This window comes from Pteropus medius, unplaced genomic scaffold (assembly GCF_902729225.1).
Source record: "Pteropus medius unplaced genomic scaffold, Ma_sr-lr_union100, whole genome shotgun sequence".
NCBI classification, from domain to species: domain Eukaryota; kingdom Metazoa; phylum Chordata; class Mammalia; order Chiroptera; family Pteropodidae; genus Pteropus; species Pteropus medius.
In genome coordinates this window covers 3,660,898-3,677,146 of record NW_024348533.1, presented here as the reverse complement: position 1 = coordinate 3,677,146, position 16,249 = coordinate 3,660,898, and the positions used below count along the sequence as shown (strand labels likewise).

The following is a 16,249-nucleotide window of genomic DNA, read 5'->3' as shown; positions in this document are numbered from 1 at the left end:
AGGTAGCTCCCCCAGCTACCAGTGTAGGGCTGGTAGCTGGGTGAGCAGCCCTGGGGCTTTCAGCCCCTTATGTCTCTCCCACATACCTCAAAGGGGGTGGGGTGGGGGAGTGTCCAAGACCATCACAACTGGGTCTGGACCCTACAGCCTTCCTGCCCCCTTGAGGTCCAAAGTCTCCAGAGATGTCGCTGGACTGGAGGGTGAAACTTTGGTACCTCCCACCCCTTGTCCCTCCCTCTGCAGGCCTCACCTGGGGTGGTGGGAGGCCATGAAGGAAGAGGAATTGAAAACTCAAGTAGGTTTAAACAAGGCCTGATTTATCGCCAAAGATAGAGGACAAAGGTCGGAGGAAGGGTGGCTGGTCCCCACCCCCTGTGTGTTGGGACACAGGGCATGGCCTCTCTTGCCCATCTCTACCCGACTGGTCCCCATCTCCAGGGGCCCTGACAAGCCCTTACCTGTCACTTAATTTTTAGAGAACCGATCTTGTCCCAGAAAGGAGGGAAGGAGTCAGGGAAGCAAGAGGAAACTGTAGGCAGTCAGCCTGGTGGGCTGGGGGTGGAGGTGCAGAGAGTCCTCCTGACACTTGCCTTGGGGGTGGCCCCAGGCCCTGGGGACAGGGCTTCCTGGGAGTCTGAACTGTGGATTGGACTCATTAAGGCAGGGCCAGGTGGATTGTTGTGGTGAGCTTGCAGGCTGGCTCCTTCAGGGCACAGTGGGCTGTCTTTGGCAGGGGGAGAGAATGCTGCTGAACCCCAAACCCTGGTCTCTCCTTCCCCCCTAGACAAGTACAAACGACTTCCAAATGCATGATGAGCTTAACTTTTTTTTAAATCAGTGTTAGGAAAGGGGGTTGTAGTGGTGATGCAGAAAGCCGGGTGAGGATGAGGAAGATGGTATTATGGAAGAGGGAAGGTGGCAGGGAAGGGATGAGAATTTAGCCAGTGACTCAGACATCATATCTATACATGAGCAAACAGCTGCAAGTTACATACTCAGACCCACCCTTACTCCCACCCAGCCCAGCTGAAGTTGTGTGGATACAAGGACACAAGCATAGGCCTCCAAAGACATGTGTAAAGGACAGGAAATTCTACCCAGCCTGCACAGAGCCCCCACAGGTGTACCATCATATACATATATCCAGGCTGACACACAGGCTCATACAGCAACTCTTGGCCACACAGCCCAGACCTCTGAGGACCAGCACAATGACAGGCCCATGCCCAGAGTACACAGGCACCCCTCCACCCTTCCACCCCAGGGACCAGGCGCAGGCCTTTCTCCACCCCAAGTGGCAGTCTGGGCCGAAGCCTAGAGGTGGGTGGCACTGTGGCGAGCAGGCAGGGCTAGGCGGGGGGAGGGTGTGGCAGGGGGCAGCTCCTCCAGGAAGACCCTGGCGGGCAGTGGAGGTGAGCGGGGCTCAGGCCTGGCACAGCACAGGGTGGCGCGGGTGATGAGGTGGTCCAGGGGCTGCAGGGAGTGCATCCAGCGGGGCAGGAAGTCCCATGTCTGCAGCCACTTGGGCAGATGCCGGGGGCTGCGACTCTGCAGGATGCTGATGAGCACCACGAAGGCCAGCAGGGCCCCAAAGGGTGCTCCCACACCTACCATGGCCTGCCAGCCTGCCATGGAGATACCGAACACCAGTGAGGGCAGCAGCAGGAAGCACAGCAGGAGGTAGAGGACAGCAAACCAGCGGTACTTGGCGGTGCATTTGCCCAGCGCCTTGGCCATGCGGATGGGCAGGCGCAGGCAGGGCACTGGGTACCAAAGCAGGATGCCCGAGATGTTGAAGAAGAAGTGACAGAGGGCGATCTGCAGGGGAGACAGATATCACTGGAGGGGCCAAGGTGGGCTCCAGCCATCTCCTGAATCAGGCCGGCAGGAATGGATAATAGGGGCTGCCTGGTATGGGCAGCAGGAAGGTCACCACTTAGGGCTGTTGTGCTTCCAGTAAAATATTGAAACACTTCTGAGCCAGTTGGCAAATAGCTCCTGCCCTGAGCTGTCTGTGTCCCCTCCATGGACCCAGGAATTCCCCAGCAGATGCTGCCCAAATCCTTGTTAGTTTCTGGAGGCCTCCTGTTGGATCTGCACCCTGGCCCCAGCTCCTGGCTTGTCATTACTCCTTTGCCCCTAGAACAGCAACCCCTCTGCCATGTGTCCCCCTACTCGTCCTTGATCCCCCAGACTGGGCCAGGCCCCTCTTATAGCATCCTTTCCTAAGAGTGCACAGCCTCGCTGTTTATTGGTGTGATTCTGAGTCGTGTCTCCCTGGTAGATGCCAAGGTCCTGAAGGTGGGGCCAGCTCTACATTGCCATATGGTTGCCAGAGAGCCTGGCACAGTGGGTGGCCCCTAGCTAGGCAGTTAAAACGATTTGTTACACTGTCCCACCCTGGGGCAGCCCACGCCCCCATGCCAGCCAGTCCCGCCTCTGGCAGGGTTACTCTCCAAGTCGCACCTGGAAGGCGCTGGACAGCTTCTCCCGCGGGCTGGCCAGTGCAGCCAGGATGGCCGTGGTGGTGGTGCCGATGTTGGAGCCCAGAGTGAGGGGATAGGCGCGTTCGATGCTGATCACACCCAAGCCTGGTGGCACAGGGGAGGAGTGGTCTCCCTGGCTCCCCCCTCAGCTCTTTCCCTGCCAGCTCCCCTCCCCGTAGCATGGGCACTCACCGATGAGTGGAGTGATGGCTGAGGTGAACACAGAACTACTCTGAACAATGAAGGTCATGCCGGCACCCACCACCATGGCAAAGTAGCCTGTGGCCCAGGTGAAAGGGGCTGGGAAGTCTGCGAGGAAACCCATCCCAGTAAGGTCAGTGGGGTCGTGTTGGGAGGGCAGCAGGGACCTTCCTTGTGAAGGAGGTCTTGGATGCCAGCTTCCAAGTGGGACCTTCTCAGTCCCCTGCTCAACTGCAGTGGCTTCTACTGGTCTTGAATTAAAGATGCTCCTCAGCCTGGCTCCATCATGCTTTTGTCTGGGCTGTTCCCTCTGCCCGGACAGCCTTCCCACTCCTAAACATTCATTCTCAAGGCTCAGAGCAGATATCACTACTGCTGGAAAACCCTCCCTGACCCAGCCCTCGGCAGACTTTGTTTCTCCCCACTCTGAGCCCCCTTCCAGCGTCGTTGTACAGCCTCCGCTTGTGCCAGACAGTATACTGAAAAAGCTCAGAAAAAAAGCTTAAAACAAAAAACAGATGGTGTCACTCCCCTGCCCCCAATCCCTAAGTGCACCCATTATCCTGAACGAGGTCCAGGCTCTCAGCCATCCTCTGGCCCTGTGATCTGCTCTGCCTTGCCTCTCTCAGACTCCCTCGCTGATCTCCCACTACAAACCTGCCCACCTGGTTCCTGCCTCTGAGCCTTTGCACTTGCTGTTCCCTCCACCGGGAAGGCACATCAGCCACATCTTGACTCCTCATTTAGGTCTCTGCTCAAGTGTCACCACCACACAGAGGCTGCTGACTGGCCTTTGAAAGCAGCCTCTTCTATACTCTGTTTTGTTGCCATTTTTGCTTTCTTCTTGGCAGTTAGTTACCTTTTTCTCTAAATGTGCCCCCCCGCCCGAGGGCGGGATTCATCTCTATGTGCCTCACCTCTGCATCCCCAGCAGGTACTACACCATGCTTGGTGCCCTATTGGGGCTTGATGACTATTTGTTGATTGAATCAAACAGTGGCCTCTGAGAATCTCTTTAGAGCCACCTGATGGAATGGGACCACAGCCAGAGGCAGCCACAGATACCCAGCTGTCAGCACCTCAGGGGCCTAGAGATCTCCCAGTCCAAACTCTTCTTTGCTCACTTGGGGAAACTGAGGCTCGGAGATGATAGGGCTTTATCCAGAGAGGCAGTAGCAGGACTAAGGGAGGTCTGGAAGGTCCAGCCCTGGGGCCCGCCCTCCCACTGCTTGAGCTCACCAGTGTTGATAACCTTCTGAATGACTTTGGCCACCTGGCCCTTGAGCAGAGAGTTGAGCATCTTGACAAGGAGGATGAGGCAGGTACACAGGAGCACCAGGGAGCCAGCCAGCAGGATGAGCCCCACAGCCAGGTCTGGCAGCCCCGTGTCCACGAAGATGTGGTTGCCTGTTAGGGGTGTGTCAGGCTGCTGAGAGTTGATCCCCAACCGGCTCCCAGCCCCCCACCTCCGCCACCCTTTTGGGCTCAGAGCCTAAGCCCCGCCTCAGTCTCCTTAAACCTCAACAGTAGGCCTGACCCAAGCCCAGGAGCTGGGCTGGTTGTCAGTCATCCTTCCTGGGGCTGGTAGCAGCAGTGACAGAGTGGGCCAAGGTCCTACTTATGCCAGGCTCTGCCCCTGTCAGGCCAGACCTCTCCCATGCTGCAGGCACTCACATTTCTCCATGGTGGCATTTCCGAGGGTCTGGCTGGTATTGACCTCTGCCCTAGGCATGGGGGTGGAAGCCTAGATTAAAAGAAGAAGGACAAAGAATTTTGGAAAATGCGGCCTGTGTGTAGGGCTCAGATGGAGATTAGGGGGAGATGAGGAGGTGGGGGGATGGAGATGGGCGTCCTGGCTAGGTGCCCTTGGGCAGTCTGTTGCCCTCTCTGAGCCTGCATCCTCTGCTAAAGAGATGGGGTGAAAATACCTACTACACAGAAACCGGCCACAGTCGGCCTCTGAAATTCTGCCCTATTAGTCCACTCATCTGGCTTTCATGGGGTCCGCAGAGGCCTCCTGATCCGGTGGCTTCTTGTCCTTGTTTCTCCCACCTCCCCTTGTCATTGGATGCTGCTGAACATGGTTCTCTTCTCCTGAAAGACTTCCCCATCTTTCATCACCAGTCCCTCTCAGTGCCCCTCTTCTGCAGTGTTCTTGCCTCATCCTCTCCCCAGAGGCACTTGGCCCAAGTTTCATTTTCCTCTTGTTCGATTCCTTATCTGGAGAGAGTCGGGCCCAGGGGACTACTGGTAGACAGAGGGCCCAGGCTCCACATCTCTTCCCTCCTCCACCTACTATCAGTGAAGTGAAGGGGGGTACTGGGGAGGCCCTCCCAATTCAGAGGGCCCAGGGCCAGGCAGGGAGCCTAAGTGAAGGGCTCAGGCTGAGTGTGGAGGTGGTAGAAGGAGCATGCTGGGCCTATGGGAGCAACGGCTACTCAGCATCGGGCCACTATCACTGTCCAGGGATAGAACCCAGGATGGCCAAAGGGCCTTACCCTATAAGAGAAACCACAATTCTGTAGTTTTAGGTAAATGTTGTAAATGTTCTCAATCAGTAAATGCTGGCGACCACTTTTACAGTTCAATGAGGACCAATCTGGGCTAGAGACCGCTAATTTGTAGCCTCGTTGGGTTAAGGAGTTATATTTTTAAACGCAACCTGGAGTGCCTTCCCTTTACCTCAGATCCCAGCAGTGGAAGGAGAAAGTGGGCTGGGCTTGGCTGGGGAGCCGCCATCTCACAGACGGGGAATGGAAGGCACTTACTCCACTCCCAGCGGCTCTGGCAAAATGCAAGAGCCACTACCTCTCCCGTGTCCCCACAAACACATTCTGCCTCTTCTGGGTTCTGATATGGGTGCCATTCTCCTAGGAGCTCTGCCTCCCATACTCCTCTGACCTCCCCTAGAACTGAGGATAGGGGCTCAGATGGGTCCTGGCACTTGGGCATTACAGCTCCTTTAGGTTCGATTCTAAACTGGGTCATTTAAAAAATGTATGATAAGACATGCTTATGGCCCCTGGCTTGAAATCAGAGTTTATTTTAGTAGCATGTGTTCCCTTGAATGGGGCAACATGCTGGACTGTGTTCCCAGCTGGCCTTGGGACACTCACAAGCCTTGCCCCAATTGCAGGCCGAGAAACCAGGAGGAAACAGTCTCTGATGGGCCCAGTTGTAAAAGCCGGTGGGCCCAGTGGTAGTAACTGCTATGCAGGTGAGGGACAGAGCCAGGTGTGAGGGACAGAGCCGGGTATGAGGGACAGAGCCAGGTGTGAGGGAGAGAAGCAAGTCTTTCCCGTCAGGCACATCTAAGTTCAAATCCTGCGTCATATACCAACTACTTTAGGCATGTCATGCCACCTCCCTGAGCTTGTTTTCTCTAAAGCAGGACATTAAAAGAGCTGTTAAAAGGTTATAGGAGAAAACATGTGTGAAATGCTCACCAAAGGAATTAGCTTATGACGAGTCTTTAGTAAATAGTGCCTCCAAATAAGGACAGACCTTTCCCTCCCTGGGCCCATCCGGAATCACAGATTGGAAGGGTGTGTGTGTGTGTGTGTGTGTACGCGCGTGCGCGCGCGTGTGTGTGTGTGAGATTGACTTCCTAGGTCAGGATCATTGGCTCCTGCCGATCAATGTGCTTGAGGGTCTTGGCCCTGTTGGGGAGGAGCTTGGTGGACCTTCCTAGGGGGCCCGGCCTGGAGCCCTAGGAGGCAGATGACCCCCTAAAATGGGTGGCTGCCTGAACAGCCTGTGCCCCACTGACCTACTCCTGTGCTGGGCCCAGAGTTCTCTCGAGGGAGGGTGGAGGATGATGGGGGCTTCGGGGTCTCACTCCGAGATGGCAATGCCGGGGCAGGGCAAGGGCCAGAGCTTGACCTTTCTGCCTGGGGCTGTATGGCCCTGGCTGAGCTTGGTGGGGGTGTCCAGAGACTGCAAAGGGAAGGAGGGAGAAGGTAGAAGCTCCAGCCTAGACAAAGAGCTAGCTGGCCCAGGGTCTGGGGCATATCCCCCAGATGTGTCCATCCCTCCTGGGCCTGGGGGCACGGTGGGGGTGGGGCAGAGGAGTAGGAGGGGGACACGGTGGGGGTGGTGAACTCTGCGGGAAGAACAGAATGAATGCGCCTCAGACAGCTGTGGGCTCAAATCCCTGACGAGCCACTTCCAGCTGTGTGACACTGCATCAAACACATAACCTCTCTGGGCCTCAATGTCTTCTGCAGCATGAGGTCCATAAGGCTACTCGCCTTCCCCAGGGATTAGTTATGAGGAATCTTGGAAGAGAGAGTGGGGATTTAAATGCCTGCAGAGCCACCTCAAATTAAGGAGGCACCTTTGAGGACTAACCGAGATGATTCAGCTCACAGAGGAACCTTGGGTTCCGAGAATTCTTCCCCTGGTGGGAAACTCTTAGGATGTGAGCCTGCGCAGTAGTCTCCCCTCCAGGGGAAGGGGAGCTCTAGGGTCTTTGACTCTAGAAGCAGAGGGAGAGCACTGTGCCAGTAGCGCCATCTGGTGGTGAAGAGGAGAACGCCTTAGCGTAGCACCGACCCTTCCTGGAGGGGGTCTCTGGGTGGCTATGGTCGCCTGATGGCACTCAGGTATGATGAGCAGAATGGGAATGGACACAAATGGTGGGACACCAAGATGGTGTCCAGAAGAGGCAGAGAGCTGGATATTCAGAAACACAAGCTCCAAATTCCACCAGGATTTTCGTCCTGCCTCAATCGCATGGACTTGGGCAAGCCCCTCTCAGCCTTAGTTTCCTCATCTGTGAAATGGGATGTAATAATCCCTGCTTCCCAGGTTGCAAGTCCTCAAAAGATGCTGGTGAAACCAGGCAGGTATGGCTGACAATCCACAGCGTGACCACAGAACAAGGTAACTCCCAGGACAGTGTCAGGCCCACAGAGTGCCATTAAAACTGCCTCTGTTTTTTCTTTCACCATCTGGGCAACCTCAGACTCCCAATCCTCTCCATGGTGCTATGATTCCCTGAAGACTGTTTTGAGTGACGTTGGGTCCAGTTTGGTGAAAACTGGAGGCAATGGGGACAAGTTGGAAGGGAGCACAAGGAGATTCCGTGGCCAAAACAAAACTCAAGTCTTTGGTGCAGGAGGGGCTGCCAACACATGTCACTTCCCAAGAATGAGCACATGGCTTCATGAGCCACGTTCCCAGAGACTGTCCCAGAGAGGGTAAGAACAGGGAGCTCAGATCCCACCCATGGCTACTCTCCAGGTGGACAAGACTGTTCATCCTTAAGGGAAGGGTTTCCCGGGACAGCTGGGATGAGAAACCAGTGTTCAGGCAGGTGGCAACTGGAGCAGTGAGGACAGTCACAGCCTAGTGACCTTGGGCGGGTTAGTTCATGTCGCTGAGCTTCAGGTCCCTCTTGTGGAAGATGGGATGCTCGTGTCCACCTCACCAGCACTGCATGAGGATTCCATCAGGGGAGGGCGTTCGGTGGTGCGCGCTACAGAGGGACCCGCTGGATGCAGGTGGGCAGCGGGTTTCAGAGCAGCGAGGAGAAACACCGTGTCCTTCTGTGGTTTGTTTTTTGTGAAGATCAAAGTGTGCAATTTCTCCCCCTCCAGGTTTTGCTATGAAGTGAGAGGATTGTGATGATGTGAAGAACTTGGGGAGTGCCCCGCAAGCCCGTGAGAAGGTGGAAGTTGTTAGAGAGGTCACAAAGTCAGCATAAAAGCTTCCTGTGAGGGCTTTTTGATGTCAAACTGCTTTGACACTCAGCAGGGCTGAGCAGGAGCTGTGTGCTGCTCAGATGAGAGGGAACCTCGCAGGGCAGGTTGAAAGACTGTTCTCTGTTCACACTGGGAAAAAGGCTCAGTGACAACAAGTAGCAAGTGGAGATGATGAGGAGGAAAGGCCTGGGCTTTAGGTTTCCTTATACATTGTTCTTAGTTACTTCTTGTATTTTATAATCAAGGGGTGGCAAGTACTGCAGATACTATGACTTTGATGAAGCATTTTTCTATTTATGGCTGAGTGAAAAAGTGTGCTAATTGCCTGCTTCCTTGTTAGCCTGGTGTAAAGGCCGGTCCATGAGCGTCCAACTCATCCAAAGACATCTTTATTCCAGGCAGTAGAAGCCAGGAAGCAGCAGAAACAGTGCAGAAGGATAAAGGGACACACACCTGTGGGAGTCTCCAGGAAGGAGCTCGATGTTGGCACAACGAGCTGTTGCGTCTCCAGTAAGTTCTCCATGTGGCCTGCTTGTTCTTATACATTCTCTCCCTGCCTCCCTCCCCACATTACTTGGGGCCCCAAACATGGCAGGGCTGACTCATTAACCCGTTGGTACCTCAGTGAGGAAGAGAGAGCCTTGGACAGTGAAACCTGTGCTTGGGGCCCTGACACGACAGTACAAACTCCAGCAGTTTCCTCGCCTCTCAGAGCCCATTTCTCCACCGGTGAAACCAGAGGGTTGAGCCAGATTAGTGGATCTTGCACTTGAGCATGGAGCAGACTGAGAAGGCTTTTACTGAAACAAAGCGTCTGGGCTTTCTTCCGATTTAGTAGGTGGAGGGAAGGGCCAAATACTTTGCACTTCTGACAGGTTCCCAGGTAGTAGAGGTGCCGCTGGTACATGCATTGAGAACCGCTGGGCTAGAGCTAAAGCTGGTGTGAGACTGGGAGGAATTAGCACTGTCTGCCATAGGTGCAGACTCACAGTAGAAGTACCACATATTTGCCCTCTAGACTAATGATCTCTGCGGCCTACCTGGAGCATTTTAAACACTAACAGTCAGCTGACTGAAGAGGAAGTTTTCTCACCTGGGACCAGACCTAAGACTTACCTCCATGGGGTCTGGGTGGCACCAGATCCGTATGAGACTGTGGTTCCTCAGGGACTCATCACCGGTGGCAATGCTGGTAATCACAGACTTGTCCAACTGTGGGCAAGACGTGGGCAGGGGGAGTGAGAGGGGTCCTCACTGTTCCCCAGCCCCCATCCCATGCCAGCCTCGCCCCCACCTGGATGATGAGCTTAGTGAAGGGCTCCGTGATGATCTTGAGCAGGTCAGGGGCATCTCGGCCACCTCGTATGTTGAAGCAGGCCACCACGAGTTGAGTGACATGGTGCAGGTACCCGGTGGCAGCCTCCAGGGGCAGCAGGACCAGAACTGACAGCCAGTTAAAGCAGTCATGCACGGTGGCCCCCGCGAAGGCCCTGGGCAGGGAGGCTGCGTTGCAGAGCAGGCTAGAGCCTGGATGCGTTCCCACTGGGGCTCCCTCCCCCAACAAGCACAGGCCCCTCACCACTCTACTCCCTCACCGCCGGAAGTCAGTCCTGTCCCCTGCCTGCATCAAGGCCACAATGGTGTTGGTGACGGAGGTCCCGATGTTGGAACCCATGATGATGGGGATGGCAGAGCTCACCTCCAGCACTGGGAGAAGAGGAGACCTCTTAACTAACTGGGAGGAGGCCACCCAGCTCCTGGTCCCACACTTTCTGCCATACCCACTATCCACGCCCCGGCCCCCAGCAGGCACTCCTGCCATGCTGCTGATTCTGCCCAGCCTCTGTGTCACAGGTACGTATGGGCACATGCTGTGTGTTTACTGGTATGTGCACCCACGTGAACCAATGCGCGCGCACTGCACATGCACGTATGTGAATGCGTGTGGGGACACATGTATATGAGGGTGTGTGTTCTACATGCAAATGCATATCTGTGCTAATGTGTGCACACGTGTACATGAGACTGATGGTCAGTTTCATGTGTCGGCTCGGCTAGGCTATGGTACCCAGTTATTCAATCCAACACTAATTTAGACATTGCTGTGAGGGTGTTCTACAAATGTGATTCGCCTCTGCAATTGTTTGACCTTAAGTAAAGGAGATCAACCTCAGTAATCTGGGTGAAGCTCATCGAGTGAGATAAAAGGCCTTCGGAGCATCACGGAGACTTCCCTGGGGACGAAGCAATTCCACCTGTGCCTTGCAGTATGGGCTGCTGCCCACGAGTTCCACCTGCCCTTCCCAAAGGCCTGCCCCCCAGCTTTGGGTGTGCCTAGCCAGCCTCACAATCATGTAGGCCAGTTACTTGCAATAAACCTTGCAGGTTCAGTTTCTTTATTTCTATGGTTCTGTTTTTCTGACTGATAGAGTGAGTAACCATGTGGAGGTGTGGAGGTGAGCCTTCCTAGGGCCGTGCCCCGTTTCCAGCTCCCAGGGCATCTGTCCAGGCTGAGACTCCCGGCCAGGCCTTGGAGGACAGAATGGGAGATACCAGAGCTCTGCCCTTTGCCCTCAGTCTCCCGTCCCCACTCCTGTTGCCTGCCCCCCAGTCCTGCCATGGCCTCCCATGCCGCCCCCACTGGGCACATCCAGCTCCCCACACTTTCCCTGGCCCCGGCGGGCCGACTCACAGCCAGAGGAGACCATGCTGACAATGATGGATGTAGAGGTGCTGGAGCTCTGTACCAGCACTGTCACCAGGATGCCCACCACCAGCCCCGCCACCGGGTTGGACAGGATGGCGTTGTCCTTGAAGATGTCGCCAGCCACCTTCCCTGGAAAGCATGAACTTGCGTTGTCTGAGGTCCTTCAGGGACCCTTCCTCAGTTCCCTCTCCTAGCCCTACCTCCGGCCAGCTGGAAGGCTGAGCTGAGCACGTCCAGGGAGCAGACGAAGAGGTAGAGGAAGGCCAGCATCAGGGGCACCTTGAGGAGTGTCAGGCCAGCCCGGCGCAGCTTCTGGGCCAGCCCAGGCTCTGGAGATGGGACAGCCATGAGTACAGCAGCCAGCGGGCTGCAGCAGTGACTACTGATGCCCTGCCGCCCCCCACCTAGGCGCACCTGGCTTCTGCTCCTCCTCCAAGGCCAGCTTGGGAGGCAGGGGGTCGTGGCGCTCCAGAACCTCCCCGAAGGGGCAGCTGTGCTCGGCGAGGGCCATGGGGCCCAGGCTGGGGAATGCATAGGCGGAGGTCCCTGGGATCCTGTGCAGGACTGGGGAGGGACGCTGGTCAGGGGTTCCCAAAGGCCCCAGGTCCCAGGGAGGTTAGGAGAGGTGGGTGGAGGGTGGAGGCCTCTCCCGGCTGTGGGTGACCATGGGCAAGCAGGGTCTGGGGCTGGAGGAACACTCACCCTGAGGGCTGGGCACATAGGCAAAGGCTGCCCCGTGCATCATGTGCCCTCCACGGACTGGGATTGGGGAGACAGTGGGGCTCCCCAGCCTGTCTCCATAGGTCATCATCCTGGGCACACGCCGTGGGACCTGCGGCAACACTGAGTGACAACTGCTATGTCCCAGAAACTCACACACACAAACATACACACCCACACCCACACTCACGTACTCACTGGCACAAACATTCATGGTGTATGATCCCAAACACACACCCACAGAAGGACACATTCCCCCACACGCACCCAGGGACACACACTCAGGGAGTCAGCACAGATTCAAGCATTCATTCATTTGACAAGGATTAATTAAGCATCTACTCTATCCCAGGCACTGAGATAGATGCTGGGCTACAGTGGTGACTAAATACAGACACAACTGCCCCCAGGAAGCTCAAACTGTGGTGGGGAGACAGATGTCCATGAAATAATCTCTCAAACAGATGGAAAATGGCAATGGGGACAAGTGTTCTAGTGACAGATATGGATGCCTATGGTGAGGTGGGCTCCTGGGGGAGGTTAAGAGGGCCTCAAGCTGAGGGGACTGGAGGGGAACGGTCAGCAGGAGTTGCTGGAAGGAGAAAGGGAAGGGCACGTGTGCAGAGAGGAGCCTAGAATGCCCTGCGGCTGGAGGGGGCCAGGGAACACGCTAGCAGAGGCTGTAGGTTTGGGTTGAGGCTGGGCCTCACAGGAGGAGTTTTGTTCCTTCGGAGAGTGGAGAGCAGCCTTGGACACCTGCCCGATCATGGGACCAGCTGGGCATGCACAGTCCCGGACCCCAAGCTCCTGGGTTTCCCCTCACAAGTGCAGTTTTTCCTCCATCCAACTCCACCCCTAATAATAAACAAACCCTGCCACCAATCTCCCATGAATGAGGCTCAGAGCAGAATGGGTTTAGGTAAAGAGGAGCCTCCACCCTCTCCCCAAGTCGGGGAAGCCCAGGCTTGTTTTAGGCTCTCCCCCGCCAAACTGCCCCAGGAGTTCTTGTCTGTTGAAGGGAGAGTGCCCCAGTCTGCTTCAGCAATCCCCCCCAACATTGTCCTAAGGGTCCTTGGCTGTGTGGTGGGGGTAGGGTTGCCAAGTTGAATTCTCAGCCCTAGAAGAGTATGAGTCCTTTTTACTTTGGGGAGTGAGCCAGGCTGGGCTGGGACTGAGATGTTATGGGGGCAGGAAGAGGAGATACAGTTAGGACAGAGGTGAGGGGGCTGGGCGATGGGCCATTTCTTATAAAAGTTGGGGATGAGTTTGGGACCAGGGGGCCCTGGGCTCACCTTGGGGTTCTGTGTTTCGGCTCCTGCTCAGTTGCTCAGGGAAGTCCTAGGGATCTGAGGAGAAGCTGGGACCCTTCTCTTTATATCCTTGGGTCAAGGGCAAAGTCCCTAGAACCCTAGCTGCCCTCCGTCTGTTCTGTTCCTCAATTAACCTAACCCCTAAGATTCCTTCTAGTTAATTGCTAATCCTCAGCTCTGCAGGGGGAGTCTGTAGTCAGGCTCTCCCTTCCCCGACACAGTCAACCCAAAACACCACCCAGACCCAGGGAGGACACAGTTACATCCCCAGCCCCCAGGCAGAGACCCTGAAGCCACTCAGGTATCTCGTTCCCAGAGTCCCCAACGAGATGCCGTGGGTCCAGCCCCTTTCCCTCATTCTTGGCATGACCAGACTCCCCAGAGAGTGATCCAAACATCCTGTGGTCTTGCTGTACATCTGGGTGTCCATAGTTCTGTGTGTCATGGTGGATGTTTGGGGAAGAGAGAGTTTGTGATGGAGGAAGTAACAGGAGACAAACCAGGAGAGACTGCGTAGCGTGAGATCTTGGAGCGTCTCCAATGCCGACCACAGATCCAGAATGTGTCTAACAGAATGTGAAGCCTTTGGCCAGACCTAGAAGGGCCGGTCTGCATTTTAGAATGGTCCCTCTGGTGGTGGGGAGCAGGGAAGCGGGTAGGGTGTGTCACAGGGAGCAAGTCTGGAAGCAGAGAGACCAATTAAGAAGCTGATGAGATGGTCCAGGTGAGAGATAATGAGGTCTGACGCAAGGTGAGAACAGGAGGGATGGAGAGAATGCAGTAGAATTGGTGATGGGGAGAGTGGGAGGGAGAGGAAATATATGACAGTTGGGTTTCTGGATTGGGAAGCCGATGATGATATGAAACCCAGAGGGGTCTAAGGAAGAATTTCAAGGGCTTGTTTCCTTTTCAGGGATTGTGATGTCTGAGTTGGGGACCAGATTCACAGAGAGATGAAAAGGAAGCTTCTTTTAAACTAAAGGATCGTAGTTTGATCACATACAGCAATGGTGGGTTCCATTCAAGATCTAGCTGGGCAATTGTCTGACTAACCTGCCTAACATTATCCACTCATCCACCCACCTGTCCGTCCATCCGTCCATGCATGCATGCATGCATGCAACCATCCATCCACCACAGCCAGCCACCCAGCCACCCAGCCACCCAGCTGCCCAGCCAGCCATGTGTCTAGCCATCTATTTTTAAGCACATTAGTTGAGTTCCTACTCTATGCTGAGCCAAGATTGGCAAGGTCAGCTTCTTTCCTGGTCCAAGCAATGGTCCAGTCCCTGAGTCAGCCTGAGTCCTGATCCCTTCACCTATAAAACAACAATGAGCTCAGCCTTTTCCATAGGTTATGGAATTCAATGAGATAAATGACCCATTGGCTTTGTGCCTAGAACAGGGTCCCTCAGTATTTGCTCTCTTCAAGCTCACAGGCCCTTTTCACTGTCTCCAAGGTGGTAGAAGCATCCTGGCCATGGACACAGCCCCACCTCCTTTAGATTCTCAGTGCTGTTTCAGGTCCACAACTCATCATGGCTCACCGCTACCCTCTGATTGCTCAGGGTCCCCTGAGCTGCAGTCCTACTCGACATTGAACATATTGTAGGGTGACACAGACCCAGCCTTTCTCCATCAAAGAAGACAGACATTTCTGCAGTCTTCCCTTTAATGTGATAAAGGTTAACTAGTTAGTGCTTAATATGTAGAGCATCATGGCGTTGTCCACGGGGCAGTGTCCAAAATGGACTTGCTGTTGAAATGGCTAAGAGCAGAGAACACAGCAAGACTGGGTTTGGATCCCAGCTTCACCGCATCATGGCTGTGTCAGTTTAAATCACAGAACCCACGGGGGAGAAAAAAGGGGTGGGGGCAGAGGTGCTGGCATTGGTTTGGTAGAGTGACCGTGAGTCCTGGTTTACCTGGCTAAGTCCTGGTATGACTGTCGGTCCAGCATCCCCTTTCACTCTGAAAAGTGCCCTGCTTAGGACAGTAAGCCATATAGTCTTACGGCTTGTTCTGGAAGATTCTGCGAAACTGAGGCAGGGAATCAGCCAACTAGTTCTTACTAGAAAAACCTCCATTCACAGCAAAAGGGAAATAAAAACAACCCCACTTCTCAGAAACATCGCTGTCACATTTACAATAGTGCCTTTTGTCTTTTTCTTTCAGCCCGGATTTAAAAAATTTTTTTATAAGTTTATTTGAGTCAAATTGACAAGATACTGGGAAGCAAGATCTTGAATGCTCCTGAGGATGACAGTTTTCCAGCTTCTTTTATGCCTTTGGAGTTAAGGAGGGATCTCTCTGCCTTTTTAACCCACTTAGGATTTCATTGTCTATGAAACACTGCATCTCGCTCTTTATTCATCCACCGTCATAGCATCATCGATCGTTATATCACAAGCCTTGTCCTGTGTCTTTACACTCAGCACAGATGCGGTTCCTTAGGGTTGCATCACATTCTGTCATGAACCTTAATTTATGTAGGAACCCTCTGGTGTCCTGGAACCTCTTTGATCTGGAGGGAATGATTTGGGTAAGGTTGCGGTTCATGAATAGGCGGGATGGGTATCACCGAGCCCGAGAAATGCAATCGTGACTGAGTTCTTGCGTTGGGATCATCCTTGGGCTCAGAGGCCCTGTTAAAGTCATACTAGGGATGGGTCGGAGGCTGTCTGAGCCGGAGCACCCCCACCCAGGAGCGCCCAACCCCCACACAGGCTGTAGAGACTCCAGACCACAGGCCCTGTCCCCCCACCCCAGTCTCCTGCCCTACTCAGACCCTGGTGCTCCTCGTGAAGAGGGTGCTTCTCCTTCTTAATAATATTATAATCTTTGACAGTTTTGTCATCTCCTTTCCCTGCTCTCATGGAGCTCAGAGGTTAGTGGGGGAGGCAATTATCAATCAAATCCATCATAGGAAATATCATTGCAAAATGACATTTTGCAATGGACTTATGCATTCAATATATTCCCCCAAACTCGGGGGATAAGGTGGGGCTGCCATAGCCCTAGGAAAAGCCCCAAAATGTGGAGCTGACCAGTGCTGCTTCCGGGACTCCTGAGAGCAGAGGAGAAGATGGTCACACTCCAGCCCTAGGCCTCTCAGCCCCT

At 54.6% G+C, this 16,249-nt stretch overlaps 1 protein-coding gene across 4 annotated transcripts; it reads right to left on the bottom strand.

Moving 5' to 3' along the window:
- Positions 1-281: 281 nt before the first annotated feature.
- SLC34A1 (solute carrier family 34 member 1) lies at positions 282-13,266 on the bottom strand. Of its 4 annotated transcripts, none has more exons than XM_039880079.1 (13): positions 13,112-13,266; positions 11,802-11,931; positions 11,514-11,663; positions 11,300-11,428; positions 11,085-11,228; positions 9,988-10,099; positions 9,687-9,882; positions 9,509-9,604; positions 4,362-4,431; positions 3,927-4,094; positions 2,679-2,795; positions 2,467-2,591; positions 282-1,818 (listed from the first exon to the last, which is right to left on the bottom strand). In XM_039880079.1, the coding sequence occupies exons 2-13, from the start codon at positions 11,908-11,910 to the stop codon at positions 1,315-1,317; spliced, it is 1,920 nt and encodes a 639-aa protein (XP_039736013.1). In that variant the 5' UTR covers positions 11,911-11,931; positions 13,112-13,266; the 3' UTR covers positions 282-1,314. The 4 variants fall into 4 exon arrangements, with proteins under 4 accessions (XP_039736013.1, XP_039736014.1, XP_039736012.1 ...); XM_039880078.1 differs by having other exon boundaries at positions 1,315-1,818; positions 11,802-11,942; positions 13,112-13,233; XM_039880080.1 differs by lacking the exons at positions 2,467-2,591; positions 2,679-2,795.
- Positions 13,267-16,249: the final 2,983 nt, after the last annotated feature.

Coding starts and splice junctions, on each gene's coding strand:
- SLC34A1 (XM_039880079.1), bottom strand. CDS start 11,910: ATGATGACCTATGGAGACAGGCTGGGGAGCCCCACTGTCTCCCCAATC. Junction 11,429..11,513: donor GGAGGAGGAGCAGAAGCCAG/GTGCGCCTAGGT, acceptor TCCCATCTCCAG/AGCCTGGGCTGGCCCAGAAG. Junction 4,095..4,361: donor AAATGCCACCATGGAGAAAT/GTGAGTGCCTGC, acceptor CACCCCTAACAG/GCAACCACATCTTCGTGGAC.